The sequence below is a fragment of the Anas acuta genome, chromosome 19 (assembly GCF_963932015.1).
Source record: "Anas acuta chromosome 19, bAnaAcu1.1, whole genome shotgun sequence".
NCBI classification, from domain to species: Eukaryota; Metazoa; Chordata; class Aves; order Anseriformes; family Anatidae; genus Anas; species Anas acuta.
In genome coordinates, this window is record NC_088997.1 from 3091485 (window position 1) to 3105448 (window position 13964).

General features: G+C 38.6%; 1 protein-coding gene across 5 annotated transcripts in view; it reads right to left on the reverse strand.

Annotated features, from left to right (window-relative positions):
- BRIP1 (BRCA1 interacting DNA helicase 1) overlaps positions 1 to 13834 on the reverse strand; it is a 59462-nt gene extending 45628 nt beyond the window's left edge. For 2 of the 5 annotated variants that reach the window (XM_068655871.1, XM_068655868.1), the window contains exons 1-9: positions 13695 to 13834; positions 12344 to 12463; positions 11483 to 11594; positions 10760 to 10954; positions 10349 to 10476; positions 9297 to 9431; positions 2720 to 3013; positions 1863 to 2084; positions 1109 to 1308 (exon numbers count right to left, since the gene is read on the reverse strand). In XM_068655871.1, coding sequence (XP_068511972.1) covers positions 1109 to 1308; positions 1863 to 2084; positions 2720 to 3013; positions 9297 to 9431; positions 10349 to 10476; positions 10760 to 10954; positions 11483 to 11594; positions 12344 to 12436 — 1379 coding nt within the window. In that variant the 5' untranslated portion in view covers positions 12437 to 12463; positions 13695 to 13834. Of the gene's footprint in view, positions 1 to 1108; positions 1309 to 1862; positions 2085 to 2719; positions 3014 to 5907; positions 6095 to 9296; positions 9432 to 10348; positions 10477 to 10759; positions 10955 to 11482; positions 11595 to 12343; positions 12464 to 13325; positions 13668 to 13689 lie in introns of those variants that run through there. The other 3 variants (XM_068655870.1, XM_068655869.1, XM_068655872.1) reach the window with 3 other exon arrangements.
- Between the last annotated feature and the right edge of the window lie 130 nt (positions 13835 to 13964).

The following is a 13964-nucleotide window of genomic DNA, read 5'->3' on the forward strand; positions in this document are numbered from 1 at the left end:
CAAAAGCTAATCATTAAAGCCATATTCTGCTGATATAGTCCAGAGAGAAAGAATGATCAGTAACACTGTGTAGACAATTCATGCCTCAGAATAATCAAAAACTCAAAGGGGACAGTGCATGCACATGCAAAGTTTGTTACCTGAATGCTCTGACAACTTTAACGAGTCTCTGCTGCAAATTTGTATGTACAGCAGTTTGTCAGAGCTTTAACTCTGCTCAAGTTTGAGCCAAGTTTTATGAGAAAAATAAAGGGCATGATTGATAAATTCACTTTCAAAAATGACAAATCTGTTCCAAAACATAGAGGCACAGGGATTATTACTAAAGCAGATTTAGGAACTTACTCAATTTTAAGCATGGGCAAAATAGATAAAAGACCTAGAACAAATTTCAAGAAACAAAGTTTCAGCACTGTATAAGTACTCAAAAACAGCAAAGATAGAAGCAACTTAAAACACCATGATAATGGAAGTGGTTGACATTTTTATGCATTAAACGTCACTACCTATGCTCTCTGTAACGAAGTTAGCAGTCTTTTACTGGACCAATGACTCCTGTTTCAGCTATACATGACAATAGTGTTCTGGTAGAACTTCCCTCCAGCTTTAGCACAGAAAAGTCTTGAGGAAAAAAATGTCTCTCTAATGCTCCTTTAAACACATTCATCAAAACACTTTCTGTCAAAGGCTCCCAAAGCATTTCATAAATGCGCACTAATTAATGCTTTGAAAAAGCAATGCTATTACTACTCATCAAATAAGCAAATAGAAGCATTTAAAAGACAACTGATTCATCTCAGGTAAAATTTTCTTACTGAACTTCATAGACTAGGACAGTAAGCTCCAGAAATATCAGTACTTTCATGAGTATAGCACATTTTTAAAGAGAATTTCAATGTTTTCTGTTGAATAAGGAGGATTTAAAACAAAAAGAAATCCTCTGTACTCCTCAAATGAACAAAAATCAGGTGACTGCATAGTCAGAAGCGTACTTCTATTGCATTTTATTTGATGCAACACAGTAACCAGCAAATTGCATTAGCAAAAGGAGTCTAAATGATATTTTTTAAAAATACTGACATAATGCAATTAAAAAGAGTTGCCTTACTTTGTCAAAGAGTAGCACACAGCCCGTAGATGCTCATGATCCTTCTGCCTAATGTTGTTATTGACCATGGAATCTAGCTCTTCTCGAGCAGCTCTGAGTTGACTTTCTGTAACGCTGAAACTTACTGACTCCCGAGCACAGTCCTCAATATTGTGGGCTTCATCTAAAATGACTACTTGGCCTTTTAGGTTAATTTCCATCTAAAAAATAAAATGATTATCTAGTAAAACAGAGTAAAGCACTATAATGAGAAACAGCAGCTAACTGGATCTTTTTTTAAAAAAATGCATATTCTACATCATGGTGCAAGCAACACAAAGTTTTCATCTTTCTGATCCAGTTTCTGTAGCCTAGAGAAAAAAAAAAAAAAAAAAAAAAAAAACAGGAGAAAAAAGCCTTAGCTCAGCCTGAGTGAAAATAATCTGGACATACTACACTCCATAAGCCCAACAGCTGTGAAGTTTACAAGGGTTTATTTTCCACTGATTTAAAAAAAAAAAAAAATGTGACTGATTAGCTACAATATAAGAACAGGAGAAGCATTACTTGGAATACAGAAACATCCATTTAAGAAAAAGAAAAAACATATTTAGCCCAGGAGTTATTTATAGATTATATTCAGATATAAACAGGATTTCAGTTGACCATAGCCAGTGAACCTAACATTTTGGTGGGTTTTGTTTGTTTTGTTGTTGTTGTTTAAACTTCACTTTAACTCCAGTTATTGCAATCCCTATCTTACAAATATACTTACACTCTCCCGTATCTGTGGGTCTAGGAGATAATTATAAGGACAAAATACAATATCTGCTCCCACCATGAGCTCTCTTGCTGCAAAATATGCACAGGCACGAAGCTTCTTTCCCAGGCTGACTAGATCCTCAATGTCCCAAGCTTGGTACAGGTTATGTGCAGACTGTAGGGCATGGTGTTCACTGAGTTTATGAACAGCATGATAGTAAGGACAGGACTTGCCCTGAAAGCACATGAGCACAGACAGAAAAAACAAGTAAGCTTAAAACCTTCAAAGTCATTATCTGCATTTGGCTTTATTTACTGGAACATTTTTTAAAGCTACTTTATATGATGGGCAATAATGAAAAACATACCATGAAGAGATTAATATGGATGAATCAGCTGTGGTTAATTCAATAAAGAAAGGGTTCTTAACATTCATGTATACATGATACAAGAAACTAAATCCCTAGAAAAATAAAGATAACTGGACAACAATTTTATCCCACACACTGTGTACAGCATTAACAAAGTTTACTTTTGTTGTTCGTGTGTGTGAAGTAGAAAGGTACCAGTCCTGAATGCGTAACTTCATCATTTTTAAGGGAAAATATTTTGAGCAAAACAAATTTTTGTTGAAATTATAGCTAAACTTGCAAGTATAATCAACTATATTATTCCTATCGCATGTTTTTCAGTATTGATACTGTGGATCAACATTTTCTAATAATTGATATTTAATTTAAACCGTATTACCAGATTCATTTAAACAACGCAGCTTAAAGAAATCAACGTTGTAAGTTATCTCAACTGTTTCACTACCTTTCACTCAATATGTTTAAGCAAATGGTCATTTTCTGAAACAAAATTACTCACATGTTTTCCTTCTAGTAATTCTACACACAGTTCATTCCTGTTAGCACTACTGCTAGATACCACTGGATGAATACAGGTATGATCCCGGCTAGAAAGAATTGTCATAGGGACAGTGGAATATGCTGTTCTCTTCAACTCTCTGGTAATCTGGGTTATTTGTTTGTGTGTTCGTGTTCCAAAAAATATCTTGGGAATGAATGACTGATCTCCTTTGTCTTTCTTCTTTGTGTTACTAGCATCTTTATGAGCTTCTTTTCCAGAAGAACAGGAACACTCAGTGCAAGAGCTGACAGACTGTAACCCAAAACAAAAAAAAAAAAAGATTAACAAAATCCCACTGCAAGATGAACATGCCAAATCTGTTTATATTCTGTTTAGAAAATGCCCTCTGGGATAGTTCAAGATATCCTGTTAAATCACCAGGTCGGCCTATCAAACTGCAAAAAGTTAGGATTTTCAGGCATGAGAGGATGTGATGTGCATGCTTTAACATTTCTTAAAAGACATTCTGCAATCGCTAAGAACAACCTTATCATAACCTAATTGTAGAAAGAACTGCTATTCCCATGGAGTATTTACACATGTAATACACATGTGAATAAAGTAAAGGATCTTCTCACATATAAACTTTGCCATAAGGACACTTCTGTTACAAAACAAGAAGTGCTCAGAACCTTAAAAGAATAAAACCTTGGGACTAGACACCCAAGTTAAAATCCCGAGAACATTTTTCAGTACAGTAAGAGAAATCTAGACAGTTTAATGAAATCTGTTTGCAGATAAAACAGACTACCTCATATGTGCTCCCTTAGAAACATATAGTTACTAGATATAGTAGCATGTCAGATGAGAATAAACGACAAAATAGGGGATAGTTCTAAGCCAAAATTTATCCTGTAAAATATTTGTTAAACAATTTTCTTCTTCCTGAGAAGCACCATCTTTTTAATGTATTTTATAACATAAAGCACCTCAACAACTGTCACAAAATTGCAATAATTAGCATGAAAAGACGCATGGCAAACAAGTAACTCATGAGTAACCACGTCTACGCACAGCTCCTATAAAGATAACAAATTCCTCTAGTATGAAAGGATTTGTATTTGGTTTTCAGTTTGATAGTGCAAGTAACAACGTGTAGCTGCCAGCTCAGATATTCCTCCCTCCCCTTTTAATTGTAATCAGTAAGATTATCCATTATAAACAAATGCTAAATCATGCTGTGTGTTACACCACAATTCTGGGGATCAAGCTGTCTTTTAGCCCCCGCTCGGAGGAAAAGCAAGTTCACATTACCCTCGGTCCCACTCAGCCTTGTCCCCCATTAAATATTACAATACCTGATAGAAGGCATGTAAACGTAACTCTCCTGGAGCTGTCACTCACTGGGATAAAAGGTTCACTGATGTGCCAAATAAACAGGCCCTCAAAGCAGATAAAGTTACACCCATGCTGGAATTGTTACATGCCCCTCTCAGGTTGCCAGTAACTGCGGATTTCATTACGGTGTGCTGCCACATTAAATGGCCGGTTCCAAATATCCTGCCTTCTATATTGAATAATTACTTATTCACTGAAAGGATAAAAAGAAGAGTTATGAATGGGGCTCTTGTCAGCAGCGAGGCAGGAAACAGCTGACATATGGTATATGTTACATATGTGCCAATACTCCACTCCATTTGTACTCGCACAGAGAGCTGCGATGCAAATTGTACCTTGATACATTTCTAGCAATGATATTCCATTTTTCTCTTGGAAATAACGACCTTCACATCACCGTGCTAACGAGTAATGCCTCAGCAGCAGTTTAGTTACTCCGCAGGGCCTTCAGGAATGCACGTAGCTTTTCATCTGAATTCGAGTTGGATTGTGTTTTCTGAGGTAAAACGGATTTGCAGAACTCAAAGACGACACCGTAGCGCTCGTACTTCACTGCTAATGCTACGCCCCACATGCAGTTGGCCAAATAGAAGTAATAAAACATTAAGAGCAATCAAGCAGCTATTTTGCAGAAGTTGTGCTAACACATCTAAACGTATATGCACATTTTCCTATTCTATTTGAACTGCACACACATGAACAGAAACCTCTTCTGTGATGGCTTTAAAAACGTATATACTTCTTCCCATAAGAAGACTTAAGAGTGTAATTTATAAGCCTTTACACATAAGAACAGTATTTTACAGGTGGCCTTAAAATATTTTGTTATAAGGTTTGAAATGGATATAATATTGGCTGTAAGAAGCACTTCAACCACTACTCCAGTTTTAAAATGTTACCGTCTACTTTGAAAAAGTTTTTTTTTAAAAATCAACATTAAGGAAGTTGTAAACCTGGACTGATTTTTATAGTAACCTTTAGAAGTATAACACTGCCAGCAGTAGTCATAACATTTCTGAAAGCCACAGACACCACCAGCCCTAAACAAATAAATAAATAAAAACCTTCTTAGAATGTCCTTTGTAACAAAGGGAAACTTCAACAGAATGCTAAAAACAGTTTGTGTTATTTACATTATTACACTGTTGTCCTTTAGAAAATGGCTTGGCCATCTTTAAATTCTATGAGAAACAGGCTATTGTAGTTCAGTACTTCTGTAAGACAATTTACTGTCAATATCACACAGCAAAAACCAGCCCGGTGGTGGTATTCTGCCATTGCTACAGAAAGAGGAGAGCACGTACCTTCTGATCAAAGGGCCAAGGTGGAAGTTCCTAGAGTAACGTCACCTCAAAGTACAAACCTGCAGACCCATAGCACAGAGATACTGCCTAAACTATACCCAACTTAGAAAACTTCTCAATTTATTTACAAAACAATCCATAGGTAGGGGAGGGAGTTGAGTAAAAGCATTTAATATTAAGACAACAGAAAACTATTTCACAATACCCTCTGGCTTCAGACCCAAACCCATTTTCAGCTGTTTGAATCTGGGACAGAGATTTTTATTTATTTGTTTATTTATTTATTTTTCGTGAGGGAAAAAAATATATTCTTCTACTCAGTATTTCATCAAACACATTCAGTAACAGATGTTAGAGATCAGATACCAGACTATATGGACCTCAGGCTAATCCAGCTTGTTTTTACTTCTGTCAGCAGGCAGATAAAACAGCCTAGCACATCAATATTTATATGGCAAAAACGTAGAAGTCAGATTAATAAAAGAATAAATCAAGTCCACAGACCTGTCCTACGTGTAAATTAGAGCTAAACAAACACCGAGGCTGTGATCTTTGAAACACAAAGAGATAAGAGACGTTCTTCATATCTCCATCTACATTTCCTGGTTACAAAGCCATCTAAATGATACAGCAGTGAATACTTCTTGTGTGAAATATCACACAAGCACAATCTAGTCGGATATCAGCAGTGACATTACCTGAGCTTTTCAACTATTCCTTTATATGCTCTCAGAAAGCACAGTATTCTGCTGCTGCTGCAGCCTCTTGATTAAAGTACACAAAGCAGCTGTTTATCCTCTCGCAGTAACCAGCAGGTGAACCCAGTTCAATATTTATCACAGCCTTTCACAGATCACTGCTAACCAAGCAAACGTTTTAATTAAGCTGGAACTTGCTTCAAAGAGCTCATTCAAAATGTCAGTCAGCAGGTAAAGGATCAGATACGGTGTCAGGTGAGAGCGTGTAATACAAATCCACAACTTTCTTCATCCCATCGTGGTAAATTAGCCTATTCTGGAGTCCAGACCCTGATTGTAACAGGCTGCCAGTCCCCTGGAATGTGTAACAGAAGTCACTCGAGTTCCTTTGTGGAGGTTGTAAGCAATATGTTAAACTGCAATAGGCTAGCACATTAAGACAGATTCTTTTCACAGCTGTTTTCTGATACCCCAAGTGTTTGTTACACTACTCTCCATTTACTGTTTACTTCTCTTTTTTTTTTTTTAATGAAGTATAAATGGGGATTCCTTAGCCCAGCTGCCCCAGTTTCTCAGACCATATGCTTTCACAGCAGTAATAGGGTACCATAAGGGTATAATTTCTCGTCTTAAGTTCCTACTAGAACTGCCCTCTCTCACAAGAGCTAACAGCTAGAGGGCAGAAATGGATCCCCAGCCCCTGGGCTGAGAGCAGGCAGTCCCCCTGGGAGAAGGGAAGGTCCTACACCTGCAGGTGCTGTTCTGACACACCAGCACCAGGCAGCCCCTCTCCTGCCTGGCAGGCGCCCACCCAGTCCCTCTCTGGGAGCTCTGTGTGAAGGAAAACCTGACAAGGAGCTACCTCTGCCCTGAGCACAGGGCTGGCTGCAAGAACACAAGCTAGACAAAGGATGCATGCATTGTTCACAGTGCTACCCTGCCTAAAACTATATGCCAAAACATTTAAGTTTAGAACAGAATGAATATTTTTACTAACTCTATCATCCTAAACGCATAGTCAATTACACCAACAGCGCTGAATGTATCTCAGTAAACTTTCAGTCAAGATAACCCACGGGAGAAAAGCATTTTTCATACCTGACAGCCTATGCCATGACAGCTTTCATGTTTTAAACCTAGAATTCAGCTGCAAAGCTAATAATGACAAATAAAGTTCTACTTTTTGCAATTGTTTCTTGACATCAGGCAAGTTCTCAGTCCGCTAAAGTAAAAGTTCATCACAGGAAAAATAATACCTTATCCTTTCATTCTTAGATAATTTTTTTGAAGAAATTATCACTGTTTTTATTCTTAAACAAAGAAACAAACATGTATTTCTTCTTCAGCTACATCTTACTTTCTGAAGAAGCAGTAAACAGTGTAGAGTTTAAATTATGAGCAGCATATTGTATTGCCTATCTGCAAAATCAGACCCATGGAGAGTGTGTTATAATGCACTAGCTTACAGCTCAACCACTGTTACAAAAAATGAAGAGTTTCCTTAAAAATAATAAAACACTAAATAGTGTGATTTTTAACAGTACGGAAAGTTTTGTTTTCTTCACTACATGAAGATTCTAGAACTTGTAAATCGAGTTTTTCAGACGCACACGAAGTACCCAAAGCAAATCCGACAATGAAATAAGAAAGGTCTTTTTATTTGAAAATCAACAGCACACTCTGCTGGCCTTTGTGTTTCAAAGTACCAGCTGACGTTCATATTCTACTCAAAAAATCTGTGGAACTTTCCAAAACTAATAAAAATTACTTCCCATTAAATGACCTAGAAAACAGCTTTACTTCTGTCAAGAAAAGATTTATCTCCCAGTCTCTTAAAGCAATACCAAAGCTTTTGGCTTGTTTTGTGTTTACAAAAGCAGAGTATACTGGAAAGCAGCTCTTGAAGTTAAAACAAACACTGATTAAAATAAAAGCTACATTCAGTCATACGAAGGGCCAAGTGCTGTTGGAAAAGAGCTAAGAGAATCCAAATGCTTGTTGAAACCAAGCACATTTCCAAATGTGCATGTAACTCCCTGTACTTCGAAGGACAGTTATCTACAGATGGGTATTACTATAAAACAACACACAACATAAGAAAGGGAGAATGTTCTTTGCCTTTTGAAAAAAAAGATTTCAGATTTCCATAGTGAACAAAGTAGTAGGGGACAGAACTCATTCTTCTCTCATATTTGCCTCAAACTCACCCAATTTCATATTCTCCTGTGTTTGAATATTATCAAAGGCTGTGACAGAATAGCTCTTGTCAAGCATTTGTGGGAGCTACAACACTAACGTAACTGGGCATCTCACACTCATCTCTGCACTGTGTTGTATTTTTTATTCTACTGGCTTTGCTTAAACATGCTTTTGTCTAAAATTAATAAAACCCAAACACCAAGAATTGCAGAGAATGCCTAGCAGAAAGCTTCAGAAACAGCTGCGTATTTGTACCTCAACTTCTGTGATACCTGTGCTACGAAAGCAATCATTTTACTACAAAAATAAGTATCACAGTAACACAGGATTTTTCTTCTTAATCATGTGCAATATTTATTAGCAATGTTTTGTTGTAATATATTGTAAAGATCAGCTCCAGCTTTCTCCACACTATTTCTTTTAATGTTTAAAAGGCACACGCTTCAATATGAAGTGCTGTCTCTCATCTACTACATATGCCAAAAAACAAAGAATGGCAAGTTGGGCAACACCTACAAACTGTCAAGCGATCTCGCCTAATTTCCATGGTCCCAGTTTCAAGTTTTTCAGTGGTGTCACAAACCCACTATAAATGCAGATATAACATACAAATTTTACTCATCCTATTCAACTGCTGCCACATATTGGAAGTTTACAGGCTGAATTGCAGAGCCAGATTCTTCACTATCGGGGAACCGTGGCTAAAAGAATTCAACCAACTGTTCGCAAGAATGACTTGAATAGATATAACTTACACTTTGCAAAACATGTTGGTTAGACATCACCATTAGCAGTAACAGCCACTGCAGTTCTCGCTACAGATAGTGACAACATTTTACTTTAAAGCAAGTTATGAGGCCATAAAGCAGCTGGAAGCACGGTGTTTTGCAAAACTCGATTAGCAAGCTACATGTTATGCATAATCTCTTTACAGTCAAAAAAAAAAAAAAGCTCTTCAACTAACAGTCATGATGGAAAACATGTTACATTACTTACTGGTTTGGGAGAAAAAGTAAGGTTTTTCACACTTTTTTCAGAATGAACAATCAGCTCCCCATTTTTTCTCTGATTATAAACTTCTAAGGCATCAACTAGCTGGACTCCCTTTGCAATGCAATGCCGTTTTCTAACCTGTTGGAGAAAAGGGAAAAAAAAAAAAACGCATTAAAACATATGGGGCTGAAGTATGTGCTTACAATAGCCACATGTTTAAGATGTTTTCCACTGGATTCGTGTCAATAATACAGTGCATCATAATATACATGTTTATACAAGTTTATATAAATCTAAGCTACACGAATGTCATTTAGGAAGAGCTATAAAATTCTAACTACTAGTTCAATACAATAACAAAACGTGTAACAGTTAACTACTGCTGAGCTTTGTTTTTTTTTTATTTTATGCTGTTACAAAACTGATAGAGATTATAATACTATAAATACAAGAAAACCTCCATGGCTAAAATAACAAGAAATAAGTTCAAGCCATATTAATCTAAAAACTTAGACATAGGAAACTATCTGACCAGTACTCTGAAGCAATTTAAGCTATTTACATCACACACAGGAATATAAGTACTAAGTCATGTGATACCAATACCGGTGAACATGAAGAAAACGTCACAGAAATACCACACTCCACACCACAAGCAAGAGATAACTACATTTGAAAGCAGACATTTTGAAAAGATTATAAAACACAGCTCTACCATGGTATTATTTGTATTTTACAAATATATTTGCAAGAGCATTCAAGTCTAGAATCTCATACTTTCACTACACGTTACAGATCAACTAGTGATAAATATACTTTGGGGATATTAAGTGTTTAAGCATGGAAGAAGTCATTTAGAACATGGTATTATGAATAATATAATGCTACAATGGTCTCCTTTGTTACAAAAAATGAACAAAATCTGTCAATCTAAATTATGGCTGTGATATGACTTAACAATTCTCTATGTCTTTCTGTGAAACGTTGATTGGTATTTAACAGCTTTGTCTGAGAGCTGTGCCTGGGTAATCTTACTGCCAATAAACTTTGCTCACCTGTTGCTCGGTTTCTAAAGGACGAATCCTTTTCCTGTCTACTTGAAAATCATCACTCTCATTTTCACATAGAGATGCCCTTTTTTTGGCAGACAATTTTGAAGCTAGGGTATTGCTTTCCTGGCATTCTGAAAAATAAAAAAAATGTTTTCGTTTTTTTTAAATGCATGTCCACTACTAGAAATGCATTAAGCAGCAGCAACATTTAAAAAACAGAATTTATTACAAATATGGTTAAGACACATGATGTAGGGAATTTCTAGACTACCAATTCCATGCAGGGCAGAATCAAGCAGCAGTCCGCTATTACGATGGTAAAATAGATCCTGACTTGAAAGCATAAAAAGTGACATTGTTGGCAATGTATTTTACTGCTAGAAGAGATTCTTAGCTGTCTATGTACAAAGTTACCTGTGTGTGTTTGCAGGCTTCCAGTTTTTATGGAACTTTCTGTTTCATAATTATTAGAAGAACAAGAAGCACCATGATTCACACTTGTAGCAGCCTCACTGCTCTCCGATTGGGAATGACACGGACAGCGACACGGTGGTAAGGCTTCTGGCTCTTTGTCTTCCTTTTCACATGACGATTTAAGCAGTGATTTCTCTAAGGAAGATAAAGGACACGGTCATTTGTCTTCCATTAGAACCTGTTCAGGATTATACGTGAGCACTAGACTTTCATAACAGTTAAGATGAAAGAGTTCATTTAGGTACCAGTTATAAACCTCACATCCCTCTACACGCTACACAGACTGAACAAGCTGTCATCACTCTTTGAAGAACTGCAGCGCAAAGAACTGTAACAACTTGCAGAACTGAAAAATACCCCTCTTTTGCAATTCAATCTGTGTAACTGCCAGCCACAGGTATTTGCTTTTAAAGTTTCAACAGCCATAAAATTCCCTTACGATAACAGATAGCTAAATCCATTTTAACACGACAATTACTTTGCTAAGTAGTACTGGCCATTTTGCTTGCCTAACGCCTCATTGACAGTAAGCCAGTATGTACAACCATGGTCAAAGACCTAGGTAGACTCCTAAAGCCAAATTGTCAAAGGCTGAAAAACAACAATTCATTGTAACTTACAGTGGTAATAAAAACGATGCAAACAGACATTACAACAACTTACCATACATAGACTGCTGCCATGATAATGCAGAACAAAGTAACGCCAAGCTTTTGCCGCTTCCTGTGGGGCTCTCCAACAAACAGTGCTGCCTGCTATTTAAGCCCTTTACTATCTTTAAAGAGAATGACAAGATCAGAATTAACAGGGGGAAAAAAGAAGATATCTTTAACTATGCTTCTAAAATTAGATCAGGACAACTGCTATCTTGTAAAAAACAAAAACAATCCCACCCAGTCATCCTTCAGAGTAACCACAGGACAACAAGCCTTAGCTGTATTTTTCTCAAGAGGAACATGCTCCATAAGGTTCACTTACGGGGGGCTGTGACACACTTACCTGTTCACAACACCCGATGGAGCTAGCTTGCTTTCTTTAATCTGACAGAACTAAAACACTGAAAACATGTCAGACAACAAATGCAATTGCCCCACAGAGAATAAAAATGTTTAAAACTTCTTAAATATAAAGTATAATTCTTTTAGAGAAACTCTCATGAAAGAGAAAACTTACTGAAGCACTACGTTCTGTTTAAAAGACGTTTTACGAAATCATTTCCTCCTTACATTCCCACAAAATTACATAAAATTTGTATTAGAATACATTTACTTAAATAAGCGTATATATTACAAACGACAACTTGATTCTTAGCCCTCAATGTTCACAAATCCAAATGAGTACTTCAACGTTACCCCGTCAGGGGCTAGGAATCATCGTACAGCACAGAGACCAGTAAGTTACATTGCAATTGAAATTCTCAAGATACTGGAGGCTCTGAATTTAACATACTAGTTTCCTAAGGGCTGACAGGTACTGCAAAGCATAAGCTATTGGCTCAGCAGGTGCTAACGTGAATCTACTTACAGCATTCATCATAGCAAGCTGTGAAGGGTAAGCTTTGCAAGGGAATATAATCTTCACTCCCCCGATAGTATATTCTGACACATCAGAAGGCATTTTTCCACGTTTATTTCAGGTTTATAACTGCAATAAAAAACAGTATTAACAAGTCAACATTAACAACCAGGCAAAGCCTGAAACAACACATGGTACCAAACAAAAACAAGCAGAAACTGCTAAGCTGATAAGAGGGCTCAGAGTTCAGCATAGTAACAAAAGTGGCATGTATATGAGTGGCACTTATACTACTTGTCATCTGTACATGCTCAGTCCTCGTTACAAATAAAAACAAGTTACCGCCATCTGATGAGTAACATTAGGAATTTAAGCAATTTTAAAATGAAAACAGCAACAACAAACTATGAATGAAACGCATACACCATTTTAGATTCTACTTCTCAGATGGAATATTGTTGGGATAACAACCTGGATCCCTGGATAGCAAATATTTTAGGATATTTAAATGACTATTAAGAAAAAAATAACAATCTTCCAATTCTGCAGGTCCACTAGCAGAAGATGCTAAGACCCCAAGATGGAGCAAGCCACGATTCAGCTGGCAAGGGTTGCTTGCAGTGTTTATTTTATAGCAATGAGAAAGTACAAATGGACACTGACTTTAAAAAAGAGATGTTTTAAACCAACACCTTTCTTTTACTGGCTATATAGTAGTTACTCTGAGGGGGAAATGTGCTGTCGTTCGCTCTACTATTCCATTCTGTTAGTGTTGTTTCACATTTTTCTCGCTCTGGAGAATAAAGGAAAGTCAGTTTCCCTGTCACGCTGAAAACTCTGAATTAAAAATAGCGTAGGTCTGTACGGCTTTAAAAAAAACCGCCTGGTTTCTCGAAGACACGGAAACTCATCTTGCAGGATTTCAGCGTGTGCAGAATAGAAGCGCAGTTTGATACTGGCGACACGTGAACTCGCCAGCCCGTGTCCTCACCTGACTTTTACCGTGTGAACACAGACACGAGAGAAGCACCCCCGCGTGCCACGATTCACCTCCAGCACCGGCCCTGCCGGCACCGAGCGAGCCCTAACGAAGAGAGACGAGGCCGGGAGCCCACGGCCGGCCCCGAAACCGCCGCCGCGCCCGGGGAGAGGCTTCTCCCTCAGCCAGCGGGCGGAAGGCGGCAGCCACCGGAGGCCCAGGGAGGTGAGAGCACGGCCCGGGGAGCCCCACGGCGGAGCGGGGCAGAGCACGGAGCCCCTGGGCCGCTTGGAGCCCCCGGGACCCTTTAATCCCCTCAGGGCCGCCCGCCGAGCCCGCCGCCCCCCTGCCCGCTCCCCCCCGGGGCCGCGCGCACCTCACCTCAGGCGAGGCCGCCCCCGGCAGCCTCCCGCTTCCCGCCTCCCGCGCGGCTCGGCCCCGCCCGCCAATGGGCTGTAAGGGCAGGGCGCCGAGCCGCCACTCAGCGAGCCGCACACTGAGCGGCTCCACCCCCGGCCGCCGCACGGCTACAGCCAATGGTGGAGGGGCGTGTTGGCTTCCGGGTTGCCCTTGTTGCTAGGTAACCACGCCGAGCAGCTCCTCCGGCTGCCCCGGGGCTGGAGTTGGGCCTTGGCTGCGCCCCCACTTTGC